The sequence below is a fragment of the Elephas maximus genome, chromosome 4 (assembly GCF_024166365.1).
Source record: "Elephas maximus indicus isolate mEleMax1 chromosome 4, mEleMax1 primary haplotype, whole genome shotgun sequence".
NCBI lineage: Eukaryota > Metazoa > Chordata > Mammalia > Proboscidea > Elephantidae > Elephas > Elephas maximus.
In genome coordinates, this window is record NC_064822.1 from 36,093,735 (window position 1) to 36,118,551 (window position 24,817).

General features: G+C 37.1%; 1 protein-coding gene across 1 annotated transcript in view; it reads right to left on the reverse strand.

The window, feature by feature from the left end:
• PLXDC2 (plexin domain containing 2) overlaps positions 1-24,817 on the reverse strand; it is a 547,478-nt gene that overhangs the window by 177,061 nt on the left and 345,600 nt on the right. The window contains exon 5 of the mRNA XM_049881892.1: positions 4,349-4,471. Within this exon, the coding sequence (XP_049737849.1) occupies positions 4,349-4,471 (123 nt within the window). The remainder of the gene's footprint in view (positions 1-4,348; positions 4,472-24,817) is intronic.

The following is a 24,817-nucleotide window of genomic DNA, read 5'->3' on the forward strand; positions in this document are numbered from 1 at the left end:
TAAATCAACCACAAAAGGACAAATAGTATATGAGACCACTACTATAAAAATTCATGAAAAGACTGACATACGAAAATAAACAATCTTTGATGGTTATGAGGGAGGGAAGGGGTAGGGATGGAAAAATACTAAATAGACAAGAGATAAGTGGTAACTCTGGTGAAGGGTGAGACAGTACACAATACTGGGGAAGCCAGCGTGACTTGTACAAGGCAAGGTCATGGAAGGTCCATTGACATATCCAAACCCTCTGGGGTACCGAATTGCTGGGCTGAGGGCTGTAGGGACTATGGTTTCAGAGAATATCTAGCTCAATCGGCACAACACAGTTTATAAAGAAAATGTTTTACATTCTACTTTGGTGAGTGGCATATGGGGTTTTAAAAGCCTGTCAGCAGCCATCTAAGGTACTCCACTGGTCTCACCTCTTCAGGAGAAAGGGAGAATGAAGAAAACTAAAGACATAAGGGAAAGATTAGTCCAAATTACTACTGGAAGGCCAACTACCACGACCTCCACCAGACTGAATCCAGCACAACTAGATGGTGCCCAACTAACACCAATGACTGATCTGACAGGGATCACAATTAAGAGTCCCAGACAGAGCTGGAGAAAATACAGAACAAAATTCTAACTCACAAAAAAAGACCAGACTTACTAGGCTGACAGAGGCTGAAGAAACCCTAAGAGTATATCCTCTGACACCCTTTTAGCTCAGTACTGAAGTCACTTCTGAGGTTCACCCTTCATCAAAAGATTAGACAGGATCATAAAACAAAATGAGACTAAGTGGGCACACCAACCCAGGGGCAAGGACTAGAAGACAGGAGAGGATAGGAAAGCTGGTAATAGGGAACCCAAGGTTGAGAAGTGAGAGTGTTATGGGGTTGTTAACCAATGTCATAAAACAATATGTGCACTGTTTAACAAAAAGTTAGTTTGTTCTATAAACGTTCATCTAAAGTACAATAGAAATAAATAATTAAAAATAAAGGGAAAAAAATTGCTGAAATCAAAAATTTCATGGTATGCAGGTTAATGGGAATGGTTCTCAGAGAAAAAATGTTTATTTATTTATTTAATTGGCCCCTGACTCAAAATATGACTCTCCAGGAGATGCTTAACAGCAATTAGGTAAGTCAAACAGGAAGGCCCTTTTTGGACAACTATGATGTATGGGAATATGCTGTCCAGAGAAAACCATGGGCTGAAGAACTGAACCTGGGTTACTGTGGTCTGTCCTGGCTCATGACTGATAGCCAAACACTTTCTCCTGGGGATGGGCCCAAAAATCTAGTGGCACATTTTCTCCTGCCAGGTATATAGCTATTATTAAGGAACACACATAAGACTACCTGAGTCGCCACACCATCCCATGTGGTGGTTGTTGGAACTGAGCTGTTTTTGTCCCCTTCCCCAGAGTGCTTTATTTAGCCACAAACTACCTGATTAGCAATGGATGCTCATTTATCACCAAAATGCAAACAGAGAACTAGGCTGAATTGCGGCTTTTTAAGGTCACCAACTCCAAATTTTTGATACTATGATACAGTGCTAGATCACTGGTAAGAATAATACTAAATTATTTGCAATTTAAGGAGCTGGGTGGCACAGTGATTAAGCACACAGCTGCTAACCAAAAGGTTGGCAGTTTCAACCCACCAGTTGCTCCCTGAGAGAAAGAAGCAGCAGTCTGCTTCCATCTAGCCTTGGAAACCTTATGGAGCGGTCTACTCTGTCCTATAAGGTTGCTTGAGACGAAGTCAACTCAACAACAGGTTTTTGTTCTATTTGCAATTTACGAGTCATCGAAATATTTTTCTAGTAAAGGGCTCGTTTTTATAATGTTACCATCTTTTTTGTGTGTGCATTTATATTCTGTGATATAAACTGCAGTAAATACCCAGATCAGCTATAATATTTGGAAGCTTTGTCTCATTTTAAAATTCTAGTGCTTTAATAATTGTAGATAAATTGTCTCAGAAGATTTTTTCTAAACTGCTGCTGCCTCTCTCTAGAGAAACTTCCCTAAAATGGTGAATTCCCCATCTTTAAGCAGTTTGTCAATGATCCCATCCAATTAAAGTTGAAAATATTTCAGCAAGTCGCTATGGCATAAACAGGACTTTGTGAAGAGCCTTATAATATTCAAAAGTGCTTCATATATTTAATAAAACACAATCAATTACTCAACTTTCATATTCTAGGAACTTACTATTCCTATTAGTCATTACACAGAAGATATTTCAATGAGTTAAAATACATTAATTCTTGAGTTTTAATTCTTAGGACAATTCTCAGAATTAATTTTTTTTAACACATTTTGTTCATTTAATTATTGAATAATTACTGAGAACCTACTATGTGCCAGGAATTGAAGATAAAATGATTTCTTAAAAATAGCCATAGTCCTTTTTTTTCCAAAGGATCTGGAGTCTAGTTGAAGTGACACGTATTAATTCTAAAAAATCATTCAGATAAATGTAAAATTCAAATATTAAGACCTACCTAAGAACATGGTGCTATGAGACAGTATACTGGTAACGGGGAGATATTTACCATATTTTAAGATTTTGATGCTAATGACATAAATATTTGTTCATCAGAATCTTGCACCCAGAAGTAAATGTCCCCAACATCACCTAGTAAGTGACAGCTTCAAAGATAATCCGCTTTTATCAATTCATTCCCTGTTTACATAGGATTTCATTCCTAATGTAATTTTTGGTATGGGAGGTCATGGAATAAGCTTCAGGTAAGTTTCTAGCTAGAGTTCTGCCACAAGTATACTTGCAATCTACTTGAACAATCTTGGGCCTAAAACACCTCATAAATTAAAACAAGAAAGTAAAAAGTGAGATGATGGACTAAAACAAATTTTAAAATAATAGGGGGAAATAATTATTATGGCTAACATTTAGAGTCCCTGGGTGGTACAAACAGTTAATGCGAGGAGTAAAATTCATGGTCATACGCAATTCATGCATTGATTTACTCATTTATTCCACAAATGTTTATTAACGGCTATTTATTCTGCACTATAATAAAAAATTTTTTTTATAATAAATGAGTTGCTATAGACAACACCTTGGAATAAGTCCTTCCTACTAAAAAGTCTAAATGATAATTTTGTAACAACCCACTTAAAAGATGTTTTCCCTGACTTTAAAATATGCAATAGAGCCTGCAAAGATTTATCAAGTGTACTGACAGCAGTCTATTTCTGCTATTACCTTCGGGGACATATAAAATAGTCGGAGAAAACCCATATCACTAGCTACTATTAAAATCCAAGTAAGAAATTTAAGCTCTTACAGACATAAATGATGTTTTTATGTCTACATCTTATTGAAGGCTGCAAGCTTGGTAGAGAAAAGAAATTATAGGAAAGGAGTTTGCTTTGGAAAAGTTAATTAAAGATCAAATTCCTGGTACCCTTCATAATAAAAAAATCGCCTCAATGGCAATTTCACCTCTTAAAATAACAGAAGCATTTGACATGAAGAAAGTTGTTTCTACTCTTGTCTTATTTCTGATGGTCAAGGAAGAAATTTACTAAAAAAATTTCTGATGGTCAAGGAAGAAATTTACTAGTGGGTGGTATATAGATTTGATAGTGGCAGCAGCCTTGGGGAAATGCCATCATTTTGCTAAAAGCAATCTTCTGACCAGCGTGATGAAACCAGTTTATAAGTCAAAATAGTAAAGAAGAAGAAAATTAAACATAGTTATATATATGTACGTTGGGAAATAAATTTCAAATAATTTACATAATACCAACATGGGATCTGATATTTGCGGTAGGTTGCTAATGAGTCAGTTATGACTCGTGGGGACCCCATGTGTGCAGAATAGAACTGCTCCATAGAGTTTTCAACGCTGTGACCTTTTGGAAGTAGATTGCCAGGCCTGTCTTCCGAGACTCGAACTGTCAATCTTTAGTTAGTAGTCGAGCATTTAATAGTCACAGTATAACATTTGTCATATCAGAGCATTTGCATCAAGCAGTTTATAAATCCAAGCTGTCAAAAAAAAAAAAAAAAATCCAGTTTACAAACAGTATGACTTTGGTGCCAGATGTTTAAAAGTATACCAAAATTTAAAAGCTGTTACCATTGATTCTGACTCTTACTGGCCCTGTGAGACAGGGTAGAACTGCCTCACAGGGTTTCCAAGGCTCTAATCTTTATGGAAGCAGACTGCCACATCTTTTTTCTCCCCGGAGCAGCTGGTGGATATGTGAACCACTGACCTTTGGTTAGCAACCAAGCGCTTAACCACTGTGCCACAAGGACTCCTTTAGAAGTAAGCAGTCATTAAAAAAAGGAAAAGGTTAACCAATACATACCATTATCAAAATATCTGACTGTTGAATTTCTGGACACACTGGGATCAAAATTTGCCATTAAGGGTGCTATGTACTGTGTGGCTGTTAGCATTCGATGTACAACTTCTCCAGTGTATATAAAACCTATAATTAGAAAAATAGGAAATATGTTAAGAAAAGAAGACTAGATAAAATTACAATTAAATTCTTTCAATTTAATTACAGCCATATTTCAAAAATAAAATATCATAGTAGGCAGGAAAATAATTGATGTCTGATTAACAGAAGTTGGTTCTGGAACAAATAAATTCTCATATGATTTGGTTGTGCCTTGTAGAACAGTAAATAAGTTATCTATGGTATATGCTATTTTAACTGTGGAAAAAAGTGACTATTACCTTAAAGAGATTATTAAGCGGAAAAATGTGTATACAGTATAACAAGCAATTCATACATTTAGTTTGTCATTATTAATATCTTGTTATTGTAATACTAACCTAGTATACATGTCCTTCTTACAAATGAATTCATTTTCTTGATAGGTATTTGCAGGTTCTTGCATTGCAATTTCAGTTTACAAGATTTTGGAAGCCACACAGGCATACCTTTAATACTAAAATACAGAAAATGTTTTGATCCTTTTCTGGAAAGTTGAAATGAGGCTTAACAGCTACGGAGAAATCTTCACATTTCTCAAATTGCTCAAGCTTCTATAATACTAACACCTTTTATCAAGAAGATAAAATCTATGTGTTGGCAGAGAAGATGCCAAAACACTGATTACGCAGAAACGTCTCTTTAGGAAGCGAGCCATGCTGCCTTTTCTAGCAGTGGGATAATGAGAGAATTTACTATGGAAGACTTAGCCTTTGAATTAACTTCCCATCGTTCTTATGTTACAATCCTAACCAACTTTCAGTTATTCACACTGGGTTTATTTACTTTTTGGATTATCCATGACAAATTGTTAATTCTATACAGGAAGTCCCTGGTTATGAAGGCCCAATTTACATACAACCTGTAGTTAAAACCAACCCCCATGAAGCCTATTATATTAAAAATTTGAGGTACATACAATGGTTCTTAATAACAAATGGGCTCTACTTTGTGATACACATCAAAACATTATAATTATTATTACTACTGTATTATTAATGCTAAAGATGTTTTAGTGTATCTGGAAGAGTTTCTTTAATGTTTTTATTCATAGAAAGAGCACTATATACTCTATACTAAGACAGACATTTGACTAACTGATGTTAGATATGAACTGTACCTAACTGTTATGATTTATGTACAAATTCGACTTAAAAACAGAGTTAGAAACAGAACTCGTTCATAATCTGGGAACTGCCTGTACTGGTCTCTTGCCTCCAAGGATATTAGTTTCCTGAAAGGAAAGTCAGCTCAGGGAATGCTAGCTAATTTTGGTTATCAATCTAAGATATACACTATTAAGTACATAAATACAAAAGAACACACACAATATTACAAAATGAAATCCAAAGCAAATTATTTATGACAAGGTAATACAATGTGCAGGGAATCATGAGGGAACTAGATATCTAAGGATACTATGGATTTTTTTCTATTTTCACAAGAATTAATAAAATAAAACAAGATTAAAAAAACACTTAAAATTTTGTAGTATTTAAACCTTCAAGGTGTAAAACTTTTGTTATCTCACTTCAGGACCTGAATAAAGCCTTTCTTTGGCACATTGTGTTATTTATTGTTTCAAATTCTAAGATCTAATTTATAGGTAAGTGACTGCAGAGTAAAATCTGTGGTTATTTGTTTCTCTCTTTCTGGCAATGTCTTCTTTCCTTTGACTTCATTTTTTTTTCTGTCTAAGGCATAATAGAACTCTAACTCTTCACATTAGAAGTCATATGTACATACATATATATACACTCTTCAATTTTATTGTGTTTTAAGTCAAAGTTTTACAGTGCAAACTAGTTTCTCATTCAAAAATTTATCCACAAATTATTTTGTGACATGGTTGCAATCCCTGCAATGTGTCAGCACTCTGCGCCTTTCCCTTGACACTCCAGGTTCCCCATGGTCGTTTCCACCATGTTTCCTGTCCCTTTCTGCCTGCTTATCTTTGCTTTTGAGCAAGTGTTGCCCATTTGGTCTCTTAGACTTGATTAAACTAAGAAGGATGTTCCTCACATGTATTATTGTTCGTTTTCTAGGCCTGTCTAATCTTTGGCTGAAAGGTGGAATTTGGGGGTGGCTTCAGTTCTTTTTTTTTTTTTTTTTTCACTTCTAAGTTAGCAGGGTGTCCGGGGCCACAGTCTCAGGGGTTCCTTCAGTCTCTGTCAGACCAGTAAGTCTGGTCTTTTTTTTTTGTGAATTTGAATTTTGTTCTACATTTTTATCCAGCTCCATCCAGAACCCTCTATTGTGATCCCTGTCAGAGAGGTCAAAAAGTCATATTTTTAACTAGTAAAAATTTTAACATGGATTTCCATCACTGATCCTTGTTTCTCATTTGTTAAACAATATCTTTCAGAAGAAATTTTATACAGCCCAAGTGTACTAAGAGACACTGTGGTGATATTTATTTATATTATATATTTTATTTTATATGTATATATATTTATATTTTCCTCTAGTCCAAGATTTTCAGTCACACTCTTAATGTTCATAGCACTGCATTGTTACCTTAAAAAAATTATAAAATGAGGAATAACTATTTTTTGGTTTTTTTTATGATTTAGTTTTTCCTTGTATCCTCACCAGAATGTATTTACAATTTCACTAACAAAATGTAAAAAGCTCTATTGATATAATCTTTTAAGGAAAAGGTTAACTTAAATTCTGGAAGTGTTTTTTGCTAAATAACTCCAGATAGTTATTTCCCTACTCTACATTCTCCACGCACTAGTTGAAGGAGTTTTGCTAAAAAAAAAAAAAAAATTTTTTTTTCTTTAAAGAGTAAAAAGGGCAATAATTCAAGGCAAAAAGATAATTTCTAATCAATATAAAATTAATTCTCTAAAACAACTTTGTAAGAAAAGCAGCAGCAATTTTCAGAAAACCAAAACTGCAAGATGCAGGAGTACTGATGATTTCAGATACTTCATTATTATTAGTAGTATTTAAAATAAATAACATATATGTACTTGTCCCTGGATGTTCCTACAGAGACTGGCAAGAAATACTCTCCACTCTATATAACCCAGTTTTCACATCATAGGAACCATTGACTGCTGCTTCCTTTCATCATGAAAGAATCTTTCAAATTTCAATGTGGAGTTTCAATTTCCCCCCCCAAAACTAAGTAAAAATATGAAAAAAGTTAATAATCTATAACAACTATGGTTATGATTCTTCATTCTTCAATTATTATAACATAAAAATAAACCATGACTACTACTACTACTATGAGTCAGAACAAACTCAACAGCACATAACAACAACAAACAATACAAGTACTACGTTGCTGCAACTACCGTTAAAATGAGAACCCATATCCTGGGCTGTCAAGTCGATTCTGACTCATAGCAACCCTATGAGACATAGTAGAGCTGCCCCATAGGTTTTCCAAGGAATGGCTGGTGGATTTGAACTGCTGACCTTTTGATTAGCAGCTAAGCTCTTAACCGCTGCTCCACCAGGTGTTCTGTCCATAAACATTACAACCTTGGAAACCGTATGGGGCAGTTCTACTCTGTCACACTGGATAGCTATGAGTCAGAATCCACTTGAGAGCAAACAGTTGTTTTTAACATAAGTTAAAGTATCCTTCAGTGTAACCAACTTTTCAAAAGTTTCAAAGTCACTCTTAAGTAGCAATATTTCCTTTAGATTAGACATCCGATTCTTTTCTTTAGCTGTGTTAGGTATGCCCATTTGCATTTGTAGAGGACAAGTAGTTGCATTTTTCTGGTCATTCACTTTTTGGGCAATGTAAATATGGTATTTTAATTGTCTTCTTCAAGTTTCTTTGTAGCCATTTGAAGGATTAATCATAAAATTTCTTTTTTACTATGAACTTCTAGTTCATCAAGTAAGAATCATCTGACTAGTCATAAGAAACTTGAAGAAAAGGGGTTATTTTCCATATAATTTGGGAAATTTGATTTAAAATATTCAAATATGAGGAGCAAGTATGTTTTGTTCTTTGACTCCCAAATAAGAGCTAACACACTGTACTTCTCTTTGCCTTAACTACTAGGAAATCTAGCATCAAATTCTGAACTGACTTGTAATGAACACGTTGCTCTTGCACTCTGAACAGCATCCTCTTGCTGCTTTTTGCAGTTCTTTAGTCACTCGAACAATCTAGTTTTTAAACTGTAAGCCTCATCAAGTCATTTGGGGATTCTATCATTGTAGGTTTTGGTGATGAATTGATAGTGAACCCCACTAGACCATTATGTATTTATTAGTCACAAACATTTTTTGGGCTAATAATAAAATTAACCAATTTCTATAGAGCCCTTTACCAATTACAAATTGTTTTCATGCACCTTCTTTTTTCACTGTATGCTTATAATAATTTTAAAAGAAGGGTGGTATTAATATTATTAGTTCAAATTATTAAATGAAGTATTTAATAACGCTGGGTAACTTGCCCAGGACCATGTAAGTAGAAATTGGTCTTCTGATTCCAAATTTTATGGTCTTTCACAATGTATTTTAGAATTTGTTCTGTGTTCAGCTTTATATCAGATACTGCAGAAGAAAGAAAGTTAAGTAATATTCTTTTTATCCCTCTTAAGGTCATTTCTAAGGCAACCACCCCACAGCAATGCTGAAAATAACCATAAACAAGTTAAAATGCCACTGGAAGAGTTTCCAGAACCCATATACTCTCACAGGATTTCGTATTTAAACCAGGGAGTGAAGAAGGGAAGACTTGTTTTCTTTGTGAAAATGCAGTATCTACAACTTAGAGCAGAGTTGTAGTCACCTGAAGTTCTGCCACTTTTTAATTATACTGCTGCAGCCTCTGTTCTTTTAATTGGTAGGTTTTATAAATAGGCTTAAAGTAGATTTCTCCACTGGAGTCCACAAAACTAGACTTTAATTGGTAGGTAAATGACATAAGATTAGAGTTTATTTAATTGTAGAATCAAATTATTTCCCACCTGTGTGAATAAGTTCCTCAACTTCTCTGTGTCTTTGTTCTCTAATCTGTTAAGTGGTGTTGTAATGGTGCCAATATCATTGGGTCGTTGTGATGGCTGGATGAGTCCTTACATGAAAACTACTTAGTTACGTTGTTTAAAATAAAGGCATGCAGAAAACCAACCAATCAACTAAAGTCCTTCTAATTTTTACCCTTTGAAGTCCTTCCTGTCTAACAGTTGAGTTGATTCTGGATTTACACTAGACTTTTTATAGTCTAGTGTAAAATTGTGCTTTAGACCTAAATTGTATGATGTGCTGTCATTTGCATTATTCTACTTTGGGTTAAGGCCCAACATTGACCCTAACTACAAGGCAACTGATCATAAAAACCCTTAAACATCCAAACCCTTTTTGACAGATCTTTCCTTACATTCTAATGAAATAAACACCTTCTGAAAATATTAACCTCCTATTGGTTGCAAATGGCTGTTTTATTTAATGGGAAGTGTCATAGTAATAAAGGAAGCATGAAGAGGCTGTAATTGTCAGTGAAACATTCTGTAAAACTTTAATGTGTAAGATGCTACATAAAATATTCTACTTGAGGAGGTGGGGCCAAGGTGGCAGACTAGGTAGACACTAGCCCGGATCCCCCTTGCAACAAAGACTCGGAAAAACAAGTGAATCGATCACATACATAACAATCTACGAACCCTGAACAACAAACACAGATTTAGAGACGGAAAACGAACAAATACGGGGAAGCAGCGACTGTTTTCGGAGCCTGGAGACAGCGTCCCAGTCAGCGGAATTTCTGGAAAAACAAGTTTCCCAGTGATGGCTCAGAGACAGCAGTCCATATCAAACCACATAAAGAAGCAGACCATGAGGCGGAGCCAAGATGGCGGACTAGGCAGATGCTACCTCGGATCCCTCTTACAACAAAGACACGGAAAAACAAGTGAATCGATCACATACATAACAATCTACGAACCCTGAACAACAAACACAGATTTAGAGACGGAGAACGAACTAATACGGGGAAGCAGCGATTGTTTCCAGAGCCTGGAGCCAGCATACCAGTCAGGTACGGCACAAGCACAGAGACCTGCTCCACCCCCCTGAACTAACCCCGGGAGGGGGACTAGCCGGTTCCACGGGCGGCGTGGGACGCAGCCGTTAGGAGAAGTCCCCGGGAGGCAGTGACTGATCTTGGAGCAGAAAGAGTAGCATCCGAGCCGGGGAACCGTCCCACAGGGATTTGGACTGCACGCAGGTACGCCATAAACACGGAGAGTTGCTCCACCCCCTGAACTAACCCCGGGAAGGTGACCATCCGGGTCGCGCGGGCGGCGTGGGACGCAGCCCGTAGGAGAAGTCCCCGGGAGGCAGCGACTGGTATTGGAGCGGGGAGAACAGCGTTCCAGCCGGGACACTCGGTCGCGGCACAAGCACGGGGAGCTACTCCACCCATCTGAACTAACCCCGGGAGGGGGCCCACCTGGTTCACGGGGGCGGCACGGCCACGCGGCTGGAGGGACGAGAAGTCCCCGGGAGGCAGCGACTGATTTTGGAGTCGAGAGTGCACCGTCCCAGTAGGGGAGCCTTGACGCTGGGCGTGGGGCTGGAAGCGGAGGATCTGACCGTGACTCCAGCGGGCCAGACCCCCCGGGGGCAATCTCCACACAGACAGCACACATAGGCGACGCGCCCGCGGGAATCTCAGATATAAGAGTCATTCCAAGCAAGACAAGCAACTCTGGCTATATTCTGAGGTGCTACTCTCCTATCTCTCTGTTCCCTCCCCCACCCTCCCCAGGCGGCTTCATTAACATCTGAATAGCCTGAGCCAGAGGGAGAACTCTGATAGGGATCTGACTGCAGTTTTTTTTTAGCGGATTTTCTGGAAAAACTAGTTTCCCAGTGATGGCTCGGAGACAACAATCCATATCAAACCACTTAAAGAAGCAGACCGTGACAGCTTCTCCAACTCCCCAAACAAAAGAATCAAAATCTTTCCCAAATGAAGATACAATTTTGGAATTATCAGATACAGAATATAAAAAACTAATTTACAGAATGCTTAATGATATCACAAATGAAATTAGGATATCTGCAGAAAAAGCCAAGGAACACACTGATAAAACTGTTGAAGAACTCAAAAAGATTATTCAAGAACATACTGGAAAAATTAATAAGTTGCAAGAATCCATAGAGAGACAACATGTAGAAATCCAAAAGATTAACAATAAAATAACAGAATTAGACAACACACTAGGAAGTCAGAGGAGCAGACTCGAGCAATTAGAATGCAGACTGGGACATCTGGAGGACCAGGGAATCAACACCAACATAGCTGAAAAAAAATCAGATAAAAGAATTAAAAAAAATGAAGAAACCCTAAGAATTATGTGGGACTCTATCAAGAAGGATAACCTGTGGGTGATTGGAGTCCCAGAACAGGGAGGGGGGACAGAAAACACAGAGAAAATAGTTGAAGAACTTCTGACAGAAAACTTCCCTGACATCATGAAAGACGAAAGGATATCTATCCAAGATGCTCATCGAACCCCATTTAAGATTGATCCAAAAAGAAAAACACCAAGACATATTATCATCAAACTCACCAAAACCAAAGATAAACAGAAAATTTTAAAAGCAGCCAGGGAGAAAAGAAAGGTTTCCTTCAAGGGAGAATCAATAAGAATATGTTCTGACTACTCAGCAGAAACCATGCAGGCAAGAAGGGAATGGGACGACATATACAGAACACTGAAGGAGAAGAACTGCCAACCAAGGATCATATATCCAGCAAAACTCTCTCTGAAATATGAAGGCGAAATTAAGATATTTACAGACAAACACAAGTTTAGAGAATTTGCAAAAACCAAACCAAAGCTACAAGAAATACTAAAGGATATTGTTTGGTCAGAGAACCAATAATATCAGATATCAGCACAACACAAGGTCACAAAACAGAACGTCCTGATATCAACTCAAATAGGGAAATCACAAAAACAAACAAATTAAGATTAATTAAAAAAAAAATACACATAACAGGGAATCATGGAAGTCAATAGGTAAAAGATCACAATAATCAAAAAGAGGGACTAAATACAGGAGGCATTGAACTGCCATATGGAGAGTGATACAAGGCGATATAGAACAATACAAGTTAGGTTTTTACTTAGAAAAATAGGGGTATATAATGAGGTAACCACAAAAAGGTATAACAACTCTATAACTCAAGACAAAAACCAAGAAAAACGTAACGACTCAACTAACATAAAGTCAAACACTATGAAAGTGAGGATCTCACAATTTACTAAGAAAAACGCCTCAGCACAAAAAAGTATGTGGAAAAATGAAATTGTCAACAACACACGTAAAAAGGCATCAAAATGACAGCACTAAAAACTTATTTATCTATAATTACCCTGAATGTAAATGGACTAAATGCACCAATAAAGAGACAGAGAGTCACAGACTGGATAAAGAAACACGATCCATCTATATGCTGCCTACAAGAGACACACCTTAGACTTAGAGACACAAACAAACTAAAACTCAAAGGATGGAAAAAAGTATATCAAGCAAACAATAAGCAAAAAAGAAGAGGAGTAGCAATATTAATTTCTGACAAAATAGACTTTAGACTTAAATCCACCACAAAGGATAAAGAAGGACACTATATAATGATAAAAGGGACAATTGATCAGGAAGACATAACCATATTAAATATTTACGCACCCAATGACAGGGCTGCAAGATATATAAATCAAATTTTAACAGAACTGAAAAGCGAGATAGATACCTCCACAATTATAGTAGGAGACTTCAACACACCCCTTTCGGAGAAGGACAGGACATCCAGTAAGAAGCTCAACAGAGACACGGAAGATCTAATTACAACAATCAACCAACTTGACCTCATTGACTTATACAGAACTCTCCACCCAACTGCTGCAAAATATACTTTTTTTTCTAGCGCACATGGAACATTCTCTAGAATAGACCACATATTAGGTCATAAAACAAACCTTTGCAGAGTCCAAAACATCGAAATATTACAAAGCATCTTCTCAGACCACAAGGCAATAAAACTAGAGATCAATAACAGAAGAACGAGGGAAAAGAAATCAAATACTTGGAAAATGAACAATACCCTCCTGAAAAAAGACTGGGTTATAGAAGACATCAAGGAGGGAATAAGGAAATTCATAGAAAGCAACGAGAATGAAAATACTTCCTATCAAAACCTCTGGGACACAGCAAAAGCAGTGCTCAGAGGCCAATTTATATCAATAAATGCACACATACAAAAAGAAGAAAGAGCCAAAATCAGAGAACTGTCCCTACAACTTGAACAAATAGAAAGTGAGCAACAAAAGAACCCATCAGGCACCAGAAGAAAACAAATAATAAAAATTAGAGCTGAACTAAATGAATTAGAGAACAGAAAAACAATTGAAAGAATTAACAAAGCCAAAAGCTGGTTCTTTGAAAAAATTAACAAAATTGATAAACCATTGGCTAGACTGACTAAAGAAATACAGGAAAGGAAACAAATAACCCGAATAAGAAATGAGAAGGACCACATCACAACAGAACCAAATGAAATTAAAAGAATCATTTCAGATTATTATGAAAAATTGTACTCTAACAAATTTGAAAACCTAGAAGAAATGGATGAATTCCTTGAAAAACACTACCTACCTAAACTAACACATTCAGAAGCAGAACAACTAAATAGACCCATAACAAAAAAAGAGATTGAAACGGTAATCAAAAAACTCCCAACAAAAAAAAGTCCTGGCCCGGACGGCTTCACTGCAGAGTTCTACCAAATTTTCAGAGAAGAGTTAACACCACTACTACTAAAGGTATTCCAAAGCATAGAAAATGACGGAATACTACCCAACTCATTCTATGAAGCCACCATCTCCCTGATACCAAAACCAGGTAAAGACATTACAAAAAAAGAAAATTATAGACCTATATCCCTCATGAACATTGATGCAAAAATCCTCAACAAAATTCTAGCCAATAGAATCCAACAACACATCAAAAAAATAATTCACCCTGATCAAGTGGGATTTATACCAGGTATGCAAGGCTGGTTTAATATCAGAAAAACCATTAATGTAATCCATCACATAAATAAAACAAAAGACAAAAACCACATGATCTTATCAATTGATGCAGAAAAGGCATTTGACAAAGTCCAACACCCATTTATGATAAAAACTCTTACCAAAATAGGAATTGAAGGAAAATTCCTCAACATAATAAAGGGCATCTATGCAAAGCCAACAGCCAATATCACTCTAAATGGAGAGAACCTGAAAGCATTTCCCTTGAGAACGGGAACCAGACAAGGATGCCCTTTATCACCGCTCTTATTCAACATCGTGTTGGAAGTCTTAGCCAGGGCAATCAGGCTAGACAAAGAAATAAAAGGTATCCGGATTGGCAAGGAAGAAGTAAAGTTATCACTATTTGCAGATGACATGATTATATACACAGAAAACCCTAAGGAATCCTCCAGAAAACTACTGAAACGAATAGAAGAGTTTGGCAGAGTCTCAGGTTATAAAATAAACATACAAAAATCACTTGGATTCCTCTACATCAACAAAAAGAACACCGAAGAGGAAATAACCAAATCAATACCATTCACGGTAGCCCCCAAGAAGATAAGATACTTAGGAATAAATCTTACCAAGGATGTAAAAGACCTATACAAAGAAAACTACAAAGCTCTACTACAAGAAATTCAAAAGGACATACTTAAGTGGAAAAACATACCTTGCTCATGGATAGGAAGACTTAACATAGTAAAAATGTCTATTCTACCAAAAGCCATCTATACATTTAACGCACTTCCGATCCAAATTCCAATGTCATATTTTAAGGGGATAGAGAAACAAATCACCAATTTCATATGGAAGGGAAAGAAGCCCCGGATAAGCAAAGCACTACTGAAAAAGAAGAAGAAAGTGGGAGGCCTCACCTTACTTGACTTCAGAACCTATTATACAGCCACAGTAGTCAAAACAGCCTGGTATTGGTACAACAACAGACACATAGACCAATGGAACAGAATTGAGAACCCAGACATAGATCCATCCACGTATGAGCAGCTGATATTTGACAAAGGACCAGTGTCAATTAACTGGGGAAAAGACAGCCTTTTTAACAAATGGTGCTGGCATAACTGGATATCCATTTGCAAAAAAATGAAACAGGACCCATACCTCACACCATGCACAAAAACTAACTCCAAGTGGATCAAAGACCTAAACATAAAGACTAAAACGATAAAGATCATGGAAGAAAAAATTGGGACAACCCTAGGAGCCCTAATACAAGGTATAAACAGAATACATAACATTACCAAAAATGATGAAGAGAAACCCGATAACTGGGAGCTCCTAAAAATCAAACACCTATGCTCATCTAAAGACTTCACCAAAAGAGTAAAAAGACCACCTACAGATTGGGAAAGAATTTTCAGCTATGACATCTCCGACCAGCGCCTGATCTCTAAAATCTACATGATTCTGTCAAAACTCAACCACAAAAAGACAAACAACCCAATCAAGAAGTGGGCAAAGGATATGAACACACATTTCTCTAAAGAAGATATTCAGGCAGCCAACAGATACATGAGAAAATGCTCTCGATCATTAGCCATTAGAGAAATGCAAATTAAAACTACGATGAGATTCCATCTCACACCAGCAAGGCTGGCATTAATCCAAAAAACACAAAATAATAAATGTTGGAGAGGCTGCGGAGAGATTGGAACTCTCATACACTGCTGGTGGGAATGTAAAATGGTACAACCACTTTGGAAATCTATCTGGCGTTATCTTAAACAATTAGAAATAGAACTACCATACAACCCAGAAATCCCACTCCTCGGAATATACCCTAGAGATACAAGAGCCTTCATACAAACAGATATATGCACACCCATGTTTATTGCAGCTCTGTTTACAATAGCAAAAAGTTGGAAGCAACCAAGGTGTCCATCAACGGATGAATGGGTAAATAAATTGTGGTATATTCACACAATGGAATACTACGCATCGATAAAGAACAGTGACGAATCTCTGAAACATTTCATAACATGGAGGAACCTGGAAGGCATTATGCTGAGCAAAATGAGTCAGAGGCAAAAGGACAAATACTGTATAAGACCACTATTATAAGATCTTGAGAAATAGTAAACCTGAGAAGAACACATACTTTTGTGGTTACGAGGGGGGGAGGGAGGGAGGGTGGGAGAGGGTTTTTTTATTGATTAATCAGTAGATAAGAACTGCTTTAGGTGAAGGGAAAGACAACACTCAATACATGGAAGGTCAGCTCAATTGGACTGGACCAAAAGCAAAGAAGTTTCCGGGATAAAATGAATGCTTCAAAGCTCAGCGGAGCAAGCGCGGGGGTCTGGGGAACATGGTTTGCGGGGACTTCTAAGTCAATTGGCAAAATAATTCTATTATGAAATCATTCTGCATCCCACTTTGAAATGTGGCGTCTGGGGTCTTAAATGCTAACAAGCAGCCATCTAAGATGCAGCAATTGGTCTCAACCCACCTGGAGCAAAGGAAAATGAAGAACACCAAGCCCACATGACAACTAAGAGCCCAAGAGACAGAAAGGGCCACATGAACAAGAGACCTACATCATCCTGAGACCAGAAGAACTAGTTGGTGCCCGGCCACAATCGATGACTGCCCTGACAGGGAGCTCAGCAGAGGACCCCTGAGGGAGCAGGAGAGCAGTGGGATGCAGACCCCAAATTCTCATAAGAAGACCAAACTTAATGGTCTGACTGAGACTGGAGGAATCCCGGCGGCCATGCTCTCCAGACCTTCTGTTGACACAGGACAGGAACCATCCCTGAAGACAACTCATCAGACATGAAAGGGACTGGTCAGCGGGTGGGAGAGAGACGCTGATGAAGAGTGAGCTAATTATATCAGGTGTACACTTGAGATTGTGTTGGCAACTCTTGTCTGGAGGGGGGATGGGAGGATAGAGAGAGAGGGAAGCCGGCAAAATTGTCAAGAAAGGAGAGACTGAAAGGGCTGACTCAAGACGGGGAGAGTAAGTGGGAGTAGGGAGTGAGATGTATGTAAACTTATATGTGACAGACTGATTGGATTTGTAAACGTTCACTTGAAGCTTAATAAAAGTTATTATAAAAAAAAAAAAAAAAAAGAAGCAGACCATGACAGCTTCTACAACCCCCCAAACAAAAGAATCAAAATCTTTCCCAAATGAAGGTACAATCCTGGAATTATCAGATACAGAATATAAAAAACTTATTTACAGAATGGTTCAAGACATCAGAAACGAAATAAGGCAAACTGCAGAAAAAGCCAAGGAAGACATTGATAAAACTGTTGAAGAACTCAAAAAGATTATTCAAGAACATAGTGGAAAAATTAATAAGTTGCAAGAATCCATAGAGAGACAGCATGTAGAAATCCAAAAGATTAACAATAAAATTACAGAATTAGACAATGCAATACGAAGTCAGAGGAGCAGACTCGAGCAATTAGAATGCAGAGTGGGAAATCTGGAGGACCAGGGAATTAACACCAACACAGCTGAACAAAAAAACAGATAAAAGAATTTAAAAAAATGAAGAAACCCTAAGAATTATGTGGGACTCTATCAAGGAGGATAACTTGTGTGTGATTGGAGTCCCAGAACAGGGAAGGAGGACAGAAAACACAGAGAAAATAGTTGAAGATCTCCTGACAGAAAACTTCCCTGACATCATGAAAGACGAAAGGATATCTATCCAAGATGCTCATCGAACCCCATTTAAGACTGATCCAAAAAGAAAAACGCCAAGACATATTATCATCAAACTTGCCAAAACCAAAGATAAAGAGAAAATTTTAAAAACAGCCAGGGAGAAAAGAAAGGTCACCTTCAAGGGAGAATCAATAAGTTCAGACTACTCAGCAGAAACCATGCAGGCAACAAGGGAATGGGACGACATATACAGAGCACTGAAGGAGAAAAACTGCCAGCCAAGGATCATATATCCAGCAAAACTCTCTCTGAAATATGAAGGCGAAATTAAGATATTTACAGATAAACACAAGTTTACAGAATTTGCAAAAACCAAACCAAAGCTACAAGAAATACTAAAGGATATTGTTTGGTCAGAAAACCAATAATATCAGATACCAGCACAACACAAGGTCACAAAACAGAACATTCTGATATCAACTCAAATAGGGAAATCACAAAAACAAATTAAAATTAATTAAAAAAAAAGCTCATAACAGGGAATCACTGAAGTCAAAATGTAAAAGATCACAATAATCAAAAAGAGGGACTAAATACAGGTGGCACAGAACTGCCATATGGAAAGTGATACAAGGCGATATAGAACAATACAAGTTAGGTTTTTACTTAGAAAAATAGGGGTAAATATTAAGGTAACCACAAAGAGGTATAACAACTCCATAACTCAAGATAAAAGCCAAGAAAAACGTAACCACTCCACAAACATAAAGTCAAACACTACAAAAATGAGGATCTCACAATTTACTAAGAAAAACGTCTCAGCACAAAAAAGTATGTGGAAAAATGAAATTGTCAACAACACACATAAAAAGGCATCAAAATGACAACACTAAACACTTATTTATCTATAATTACGCTGAATGTAAATGGACTAAATGCACCAATAAAGAGACAGAGAGTCTCGGACTGGATAAAGAAACACGATCCATCTATATGCTGCCTACAAGAGACACACATTAGACTTAGAGACACAAACAAACTAAAACTCAAAAAAAAAAGGATGGAAAAAAATATATCAAGCAAACAACAAGCAAAAAAGAAGAGGAGTAGCAATATTAATTTCTGACAAAATAGACTTTAGACTTAAATCCATCACAAAGGATAAAGAAGGACACTACATAATGATAAAAGGGACAATTGATCAGGAAGACATAACCATATTAAATATTTATGCACCCAATGACAGGGCTGCAAGATACATAAATCAAATTTTAACAGAACTGAAAAGTGAGATAGACACCTCCACAATTATAGTAGGAGACTTCAACACACCACTTTCGGAGAAGGACAGGACATCCAGTAAGAAGCTCAATAGAGACACGGAAGACCTAATCACAACAATCAACCAAATTGACCTCATTGACTTATACAGAACTCTCCACCCAACTGCTGCAAAATATACTTTTTTTTCTAGCGCACATGGAACATTCTCTAGAATAGACCACATATTAGGTCATAAAACAAACCTTTGCAGAGTCCAAAACATCGAAATATTACAAAGCATCTTCTCAGACCACAAGGCAATAAAACTAGAGATCAATAACAGAAGAACGAGGGAAAAGAAATCAAATGCTTGGAAAATGAACAATACCCTCCTGAAAAAAGACTGGGTTATAGAAGACATCAAGGAGGGAATAAGGAAATCCATAGACTGCAACGAGAATGAAAACACTTCCTATCAAAACCTCTGGGACACAGCAAAAGCAGTGCTCAGAGGCCAATTTATATCAATAAATGGACACATACAAAAAGAAGAAAGAGCCAAAATCAGAGAACTGTCCCTACAACTTGAACAAATAGAAAGTGAGCAACAAAAGAATCCATCAGGCACCAGAAGAAAACAAATAATAAAAATTAGAGCTGAACTAAATGAATTAGAGAACAGAAAAACAATTGAAAGAATTAACAAAGCCAAAAGCTGGTTCTTTGAAAAAATTAATAAAATTGATAAACCATTGGCTAGACTGACTAAAGAAATACAGGAAAGGAAACAAATAACCCGAATAAGAAACGAGAAGGACCACATAACAACAGAACCAACTGAAATTAAAAGAATCATATTAGATTATTACGAAAAATTGTACTGTAACAAATTTGCAAACCTAGAAGAAATGGATGAATTCCCGGAAAAACACTACCTACCAAATTTTTTTTTTACCTAAACTAACACATTCAGAAGTAGAACAACTAAATAGACCCATAACAAAAAAAAGAGATTGAAACGGTAATCAAAAAACTCCCAACAAAAAAAAAAAGCCCTGGCCCGGACGGCTTCACTGCAGAGTTCTACCAAACTTTCAGAGAAGAGTTAACACCACTACTACTAAAGGTATTTCAAAGCATAGAAAATGACGGAATACTACCCAGCTCATTCTATGAAGCCACCATCTCCCGGATACCAAAGCCAGGTAAAGACATTACAAAAAAAGAAAATTACAGACCTATATTCCTCATGAACATAGATGCAAAAATCCTCAACAAAACTCTAGCCAATAGAATTCAACAACATATCAAAAAAATAATTCACCATGATCAAGTGGGATTTACACCAGGTATAAAAAAAAAAAAAAAATTTTTTTTTTTACGCAAGGCTGGTTTAATATTAGAAAAACCATTAATGTAATCCACCATATAAATAAAACAAAAGACAAAAACCACATGATCTTATCAATTGATGCAGAAAAGGCATTTGACAAAGTCCAACACCCATTTATGATAAAAACTCTCACCAAAATAGGAATTGAAGGAAAATTCCTCAACATAATAAAGGGCATCTATGCAAAGCCAAAAGCCAACATCATTCTAAATGGAGAGAACCTGAAAGCATTTCCCTTGAGAATGAGAACCAGACAAGGATGCCCTTTATCACCGCTCTTATTCAACATTGTGCTAGAAGTCCTAGCCAGGGCAATTAGGCTAGACAAAGAAATAAAGGGCATCCAGATTGGCAAGGAGGAAGTAAAATTATCTCTATTTGCAGATGACATGATCTTATACACAGAAAACCCTAAGGAATCCTCCAGAAAACTACTGAAACGAATAGAAGAGTTTGGCAGAGTCTCAGGTTATAAGATAAACATACAAAAATCACTTGGATTCCTCTACATCAACAAAAAGAACATCAAAGAGGAAATAACCAAATCAATACCATTCACAGTAGCCCCCAAGGAGATAAAATACTTAGGAATAAATCTTAACAAGGATATAAAAGACCTATACAAAGAAAATTACAAAGCTCTACTACAAGAAATTAAAAAGGACCTACTTAAGTGGAAAAACATACCTTGCTCATGGATAGGAAGACTTAACATAGTAAAAATGTCTATTCTACCAAAAGCCATCCATACATACAATGCACTTCCGATCCAAATTCCAATGTCATTTTTTAAGGTGATAGAGAAACAAATCACCAACTTCATATGGAAGGGAAAGAAGCCTCGGATAAGCAAAGCATTACTGAAAAAGAAGAAGAAAGTGGAAGGCCTCACGCTACCTAATTTCAGAACCTATTATACAGCCACAGTAGTCAAAACAGCCTGGTATCGGTACAACAACAGGCACATAGACCAGTGGAACAGAATTGAGAACCCAGATATAAATCCAACCACATATGAGCAGCTGATATTTGACAAAGGCCCAGTGTCAGTAAATTGGGGAAAAGATAGTCTTTTTAACAAATGGTGCTGGCATAATTGGATATCCATTTGCAAAAGAATGAAACAGGACCCATACCTCACACCAAGCACAAAAACTAAGTCCAAGTGGATCAAAGACCTAACATAAAGACTAAAACAATAAAGATCATGGAAGAAAAAATAGGGACAACCCTAGGAGCCCTAATACAAGGCATAAACAGAATACAAAACATTACCAAAAAAGATGAAGAGAAACCAGATAAGTGGGAGCTCCTAAAAATCAAACACCTATGCTCATCTAAAGACTTCACCAAAAGAGTAAAAAGACCACCTACAGACTGGGAAAGAATTTTCAGCTATGACATCTCTGACCAGCACCTGATCTCTAAAATCTACATGATTCTGTCAAAACTCAACCGCAAAAAGACAAACAACCCAATCAAGAAGTGGGCAAAGGAAATGAACACATTCACTAAAGAAGATATTCAGGCAGCTAACAGACACATGAGAAAATGTTCTCGATCATTAGCCATTAAAAAAAAACTAGTGCCATTAGAGAAATGGCAAATTAAAACTACAATGAGATTCCATCTCACTCCAACAAGGCTGGCATTAATCCAAAAAACACAAAATAATAAATGTTGGAGAGGCTGCAGAGAGATTGGAACTCTTATACACTGCTGGTGGGAATGTAAAATGGTACAACCACTTTGGAAATCTATCTGGCGTTATCTTAAACAGTTAGAAATAGAACTACCATACAACCCAGAAATCCCACTCCTCGGAATATACCCTAGAGAAACAAGAGCCTTCACACAAACAGATATATGCACACCCATGTTTATTGCAGCTCTGTTTACAATAGCAAAAAGCTGGAAGCAACCAAGGTGTCCATCAATGCATGAATGGGTAAATAAATTGTGGTATATTTACACAATGGAATACTACTTATCGATAACGAACAGTGACGAATCTGTGAAACATTTCATAACATGGAGGAACCTGGAAGGCATTATGCTGAGCAAAATCAGTCAGAGGCAAAAGGACAAATATTGTATAAGACCACTATTATAAGATCTTGAGAAATAGTATAAACTGAGCACACATAGTTTTGTGGTTACGAGGCGGGGAGGGAGGGAGGGAGAGGGTTTTTTACTGATTAATTAGTAGATAAGAACTGCTTTAGGTAAAGGGAAGGACAACACTCAATACATGGAAGGTCAGCCCAATTGGACTGGAGCAAAAGCAAAGAAGTTTCCAGGATAAAATGAATGCTTCAAAGGTCAGCGGAGCAAAGGCGGGGTTTGGGAACCATGCTCTAAGGGGACTTCTAAGTCAATTGGCAAAATAATTCTATTATGAAAACATTCTGTACCCCACTTTGAAATGTGGCGTCTAGGGTCTTAAATGCTAACAAGCGGCCATCTAAGATGCAGCAATTGGTCTCAACCCACCTGGAGCAAAGGAGAATGAAGAACACCAAGGTCACACGACAACTAAGAGCCCAAGAGACAGAAAGGGCCACATGAACCAGAGACCGACATCATCCTGAGACCAGAAGAACTAGTTGGTGCCCGGCCACAATCGATGACTGCCCTGACAGGGAGCACAATAGAGAACACCTGAGGGAACAGGAGATCAGTGGGATGCAGACCCCAAATTCTCATAAAAAGACCATACTTAATGGTTTGACTGTGACTAGAGGAATCCCGGTGGGCAGGTCCCCAAAACTTCTGTTGGCACAGGACAGGAACCATTCCCGAAGACAACTCATCAGACATGAAAGGGACTGGACAGTGGGTAGGAGATGCTGAAGAAGAGTGAGCTAATTATATCAGAAGGACACTTGAGACTGTGTTGGCATCTCCTGTCTGGAGGGGGGATGGGAGGATAGAGAGAGTTGGAAGCTGGCAAAATTGTCACAAAAGGAGAGACTGGAAGGGCTGACTCATTAGGGGGAGAGCAAGTGGGAGTAAGGAGTAAGATGTATATAAACTTACATGTGACAGACTGACTTGATTTGTAAACGTTCACCTGAAGCTCAATAAAAGTTAATAAAAAAAAATATTCTACTTGATCATCTTTCAGTTGATATTTGTGACTCTCAAGCAAAGGCTGGAGATGATGGGTGTGCCTGTAAGCCTTTGAACATTAACAGTTAAAAGCTGTCCTTAAGAGTACAAATGACAATAATATATACTATCTTCATCATTTTCTTTATGACTTGTATACTCTGATCCCTATACATTAATCAAATAGATCTAAAATTTATGGTCTTTTTTTTTTTTTATTGATAAGGATTTAGAGAACAGATGTCTCCTACTGATCCCTCATTAACCTTACCTTTGATATGTTCCATTTGCACTCATGAAGAACTCAGTTATTCAGCTGGGTGATATTAATGGTACTGTTTGGTTAGTTGCTCAGTGTTGGTGGAAGCAAACGAATGAAGTTTGAGCATATGTCAATTTACATTTTCTAAATTGGTAAGACATTCTCACATGCTATATAAACTACCCTCTTTAAGACAAATACTTATTTGTAATCCACTCAGCACTTTACACAAAACCATATGTGGCAGCCATTGCTAATCTGAAAATGAAAAGCTGTGGTAAGTTATTTGTTAATGAGACTTTCTGCCAGCTGTGACAGTGCAACGACAGGTTTCATGTAACAGGCTTCCTCTGGACAAAAGTGTTGCTAGTAGACCACAAAGTTCACTGTGAGGATATTGGTTTGTACATGCAACCTAGATAGTTAAAAAGAAGAAGAAAGAAAAGATGCATTTGTGAAGTTTCTGTGAGCATACTAACTACTGGTTCCGAGGAAGCAACTTATAATATTGTCAATCATTGAATATTTTCCGATCAGTCATCAAGTTGAAATATATAAAATGTATTTTATGTACATTAAAATTAAAAATGTATGT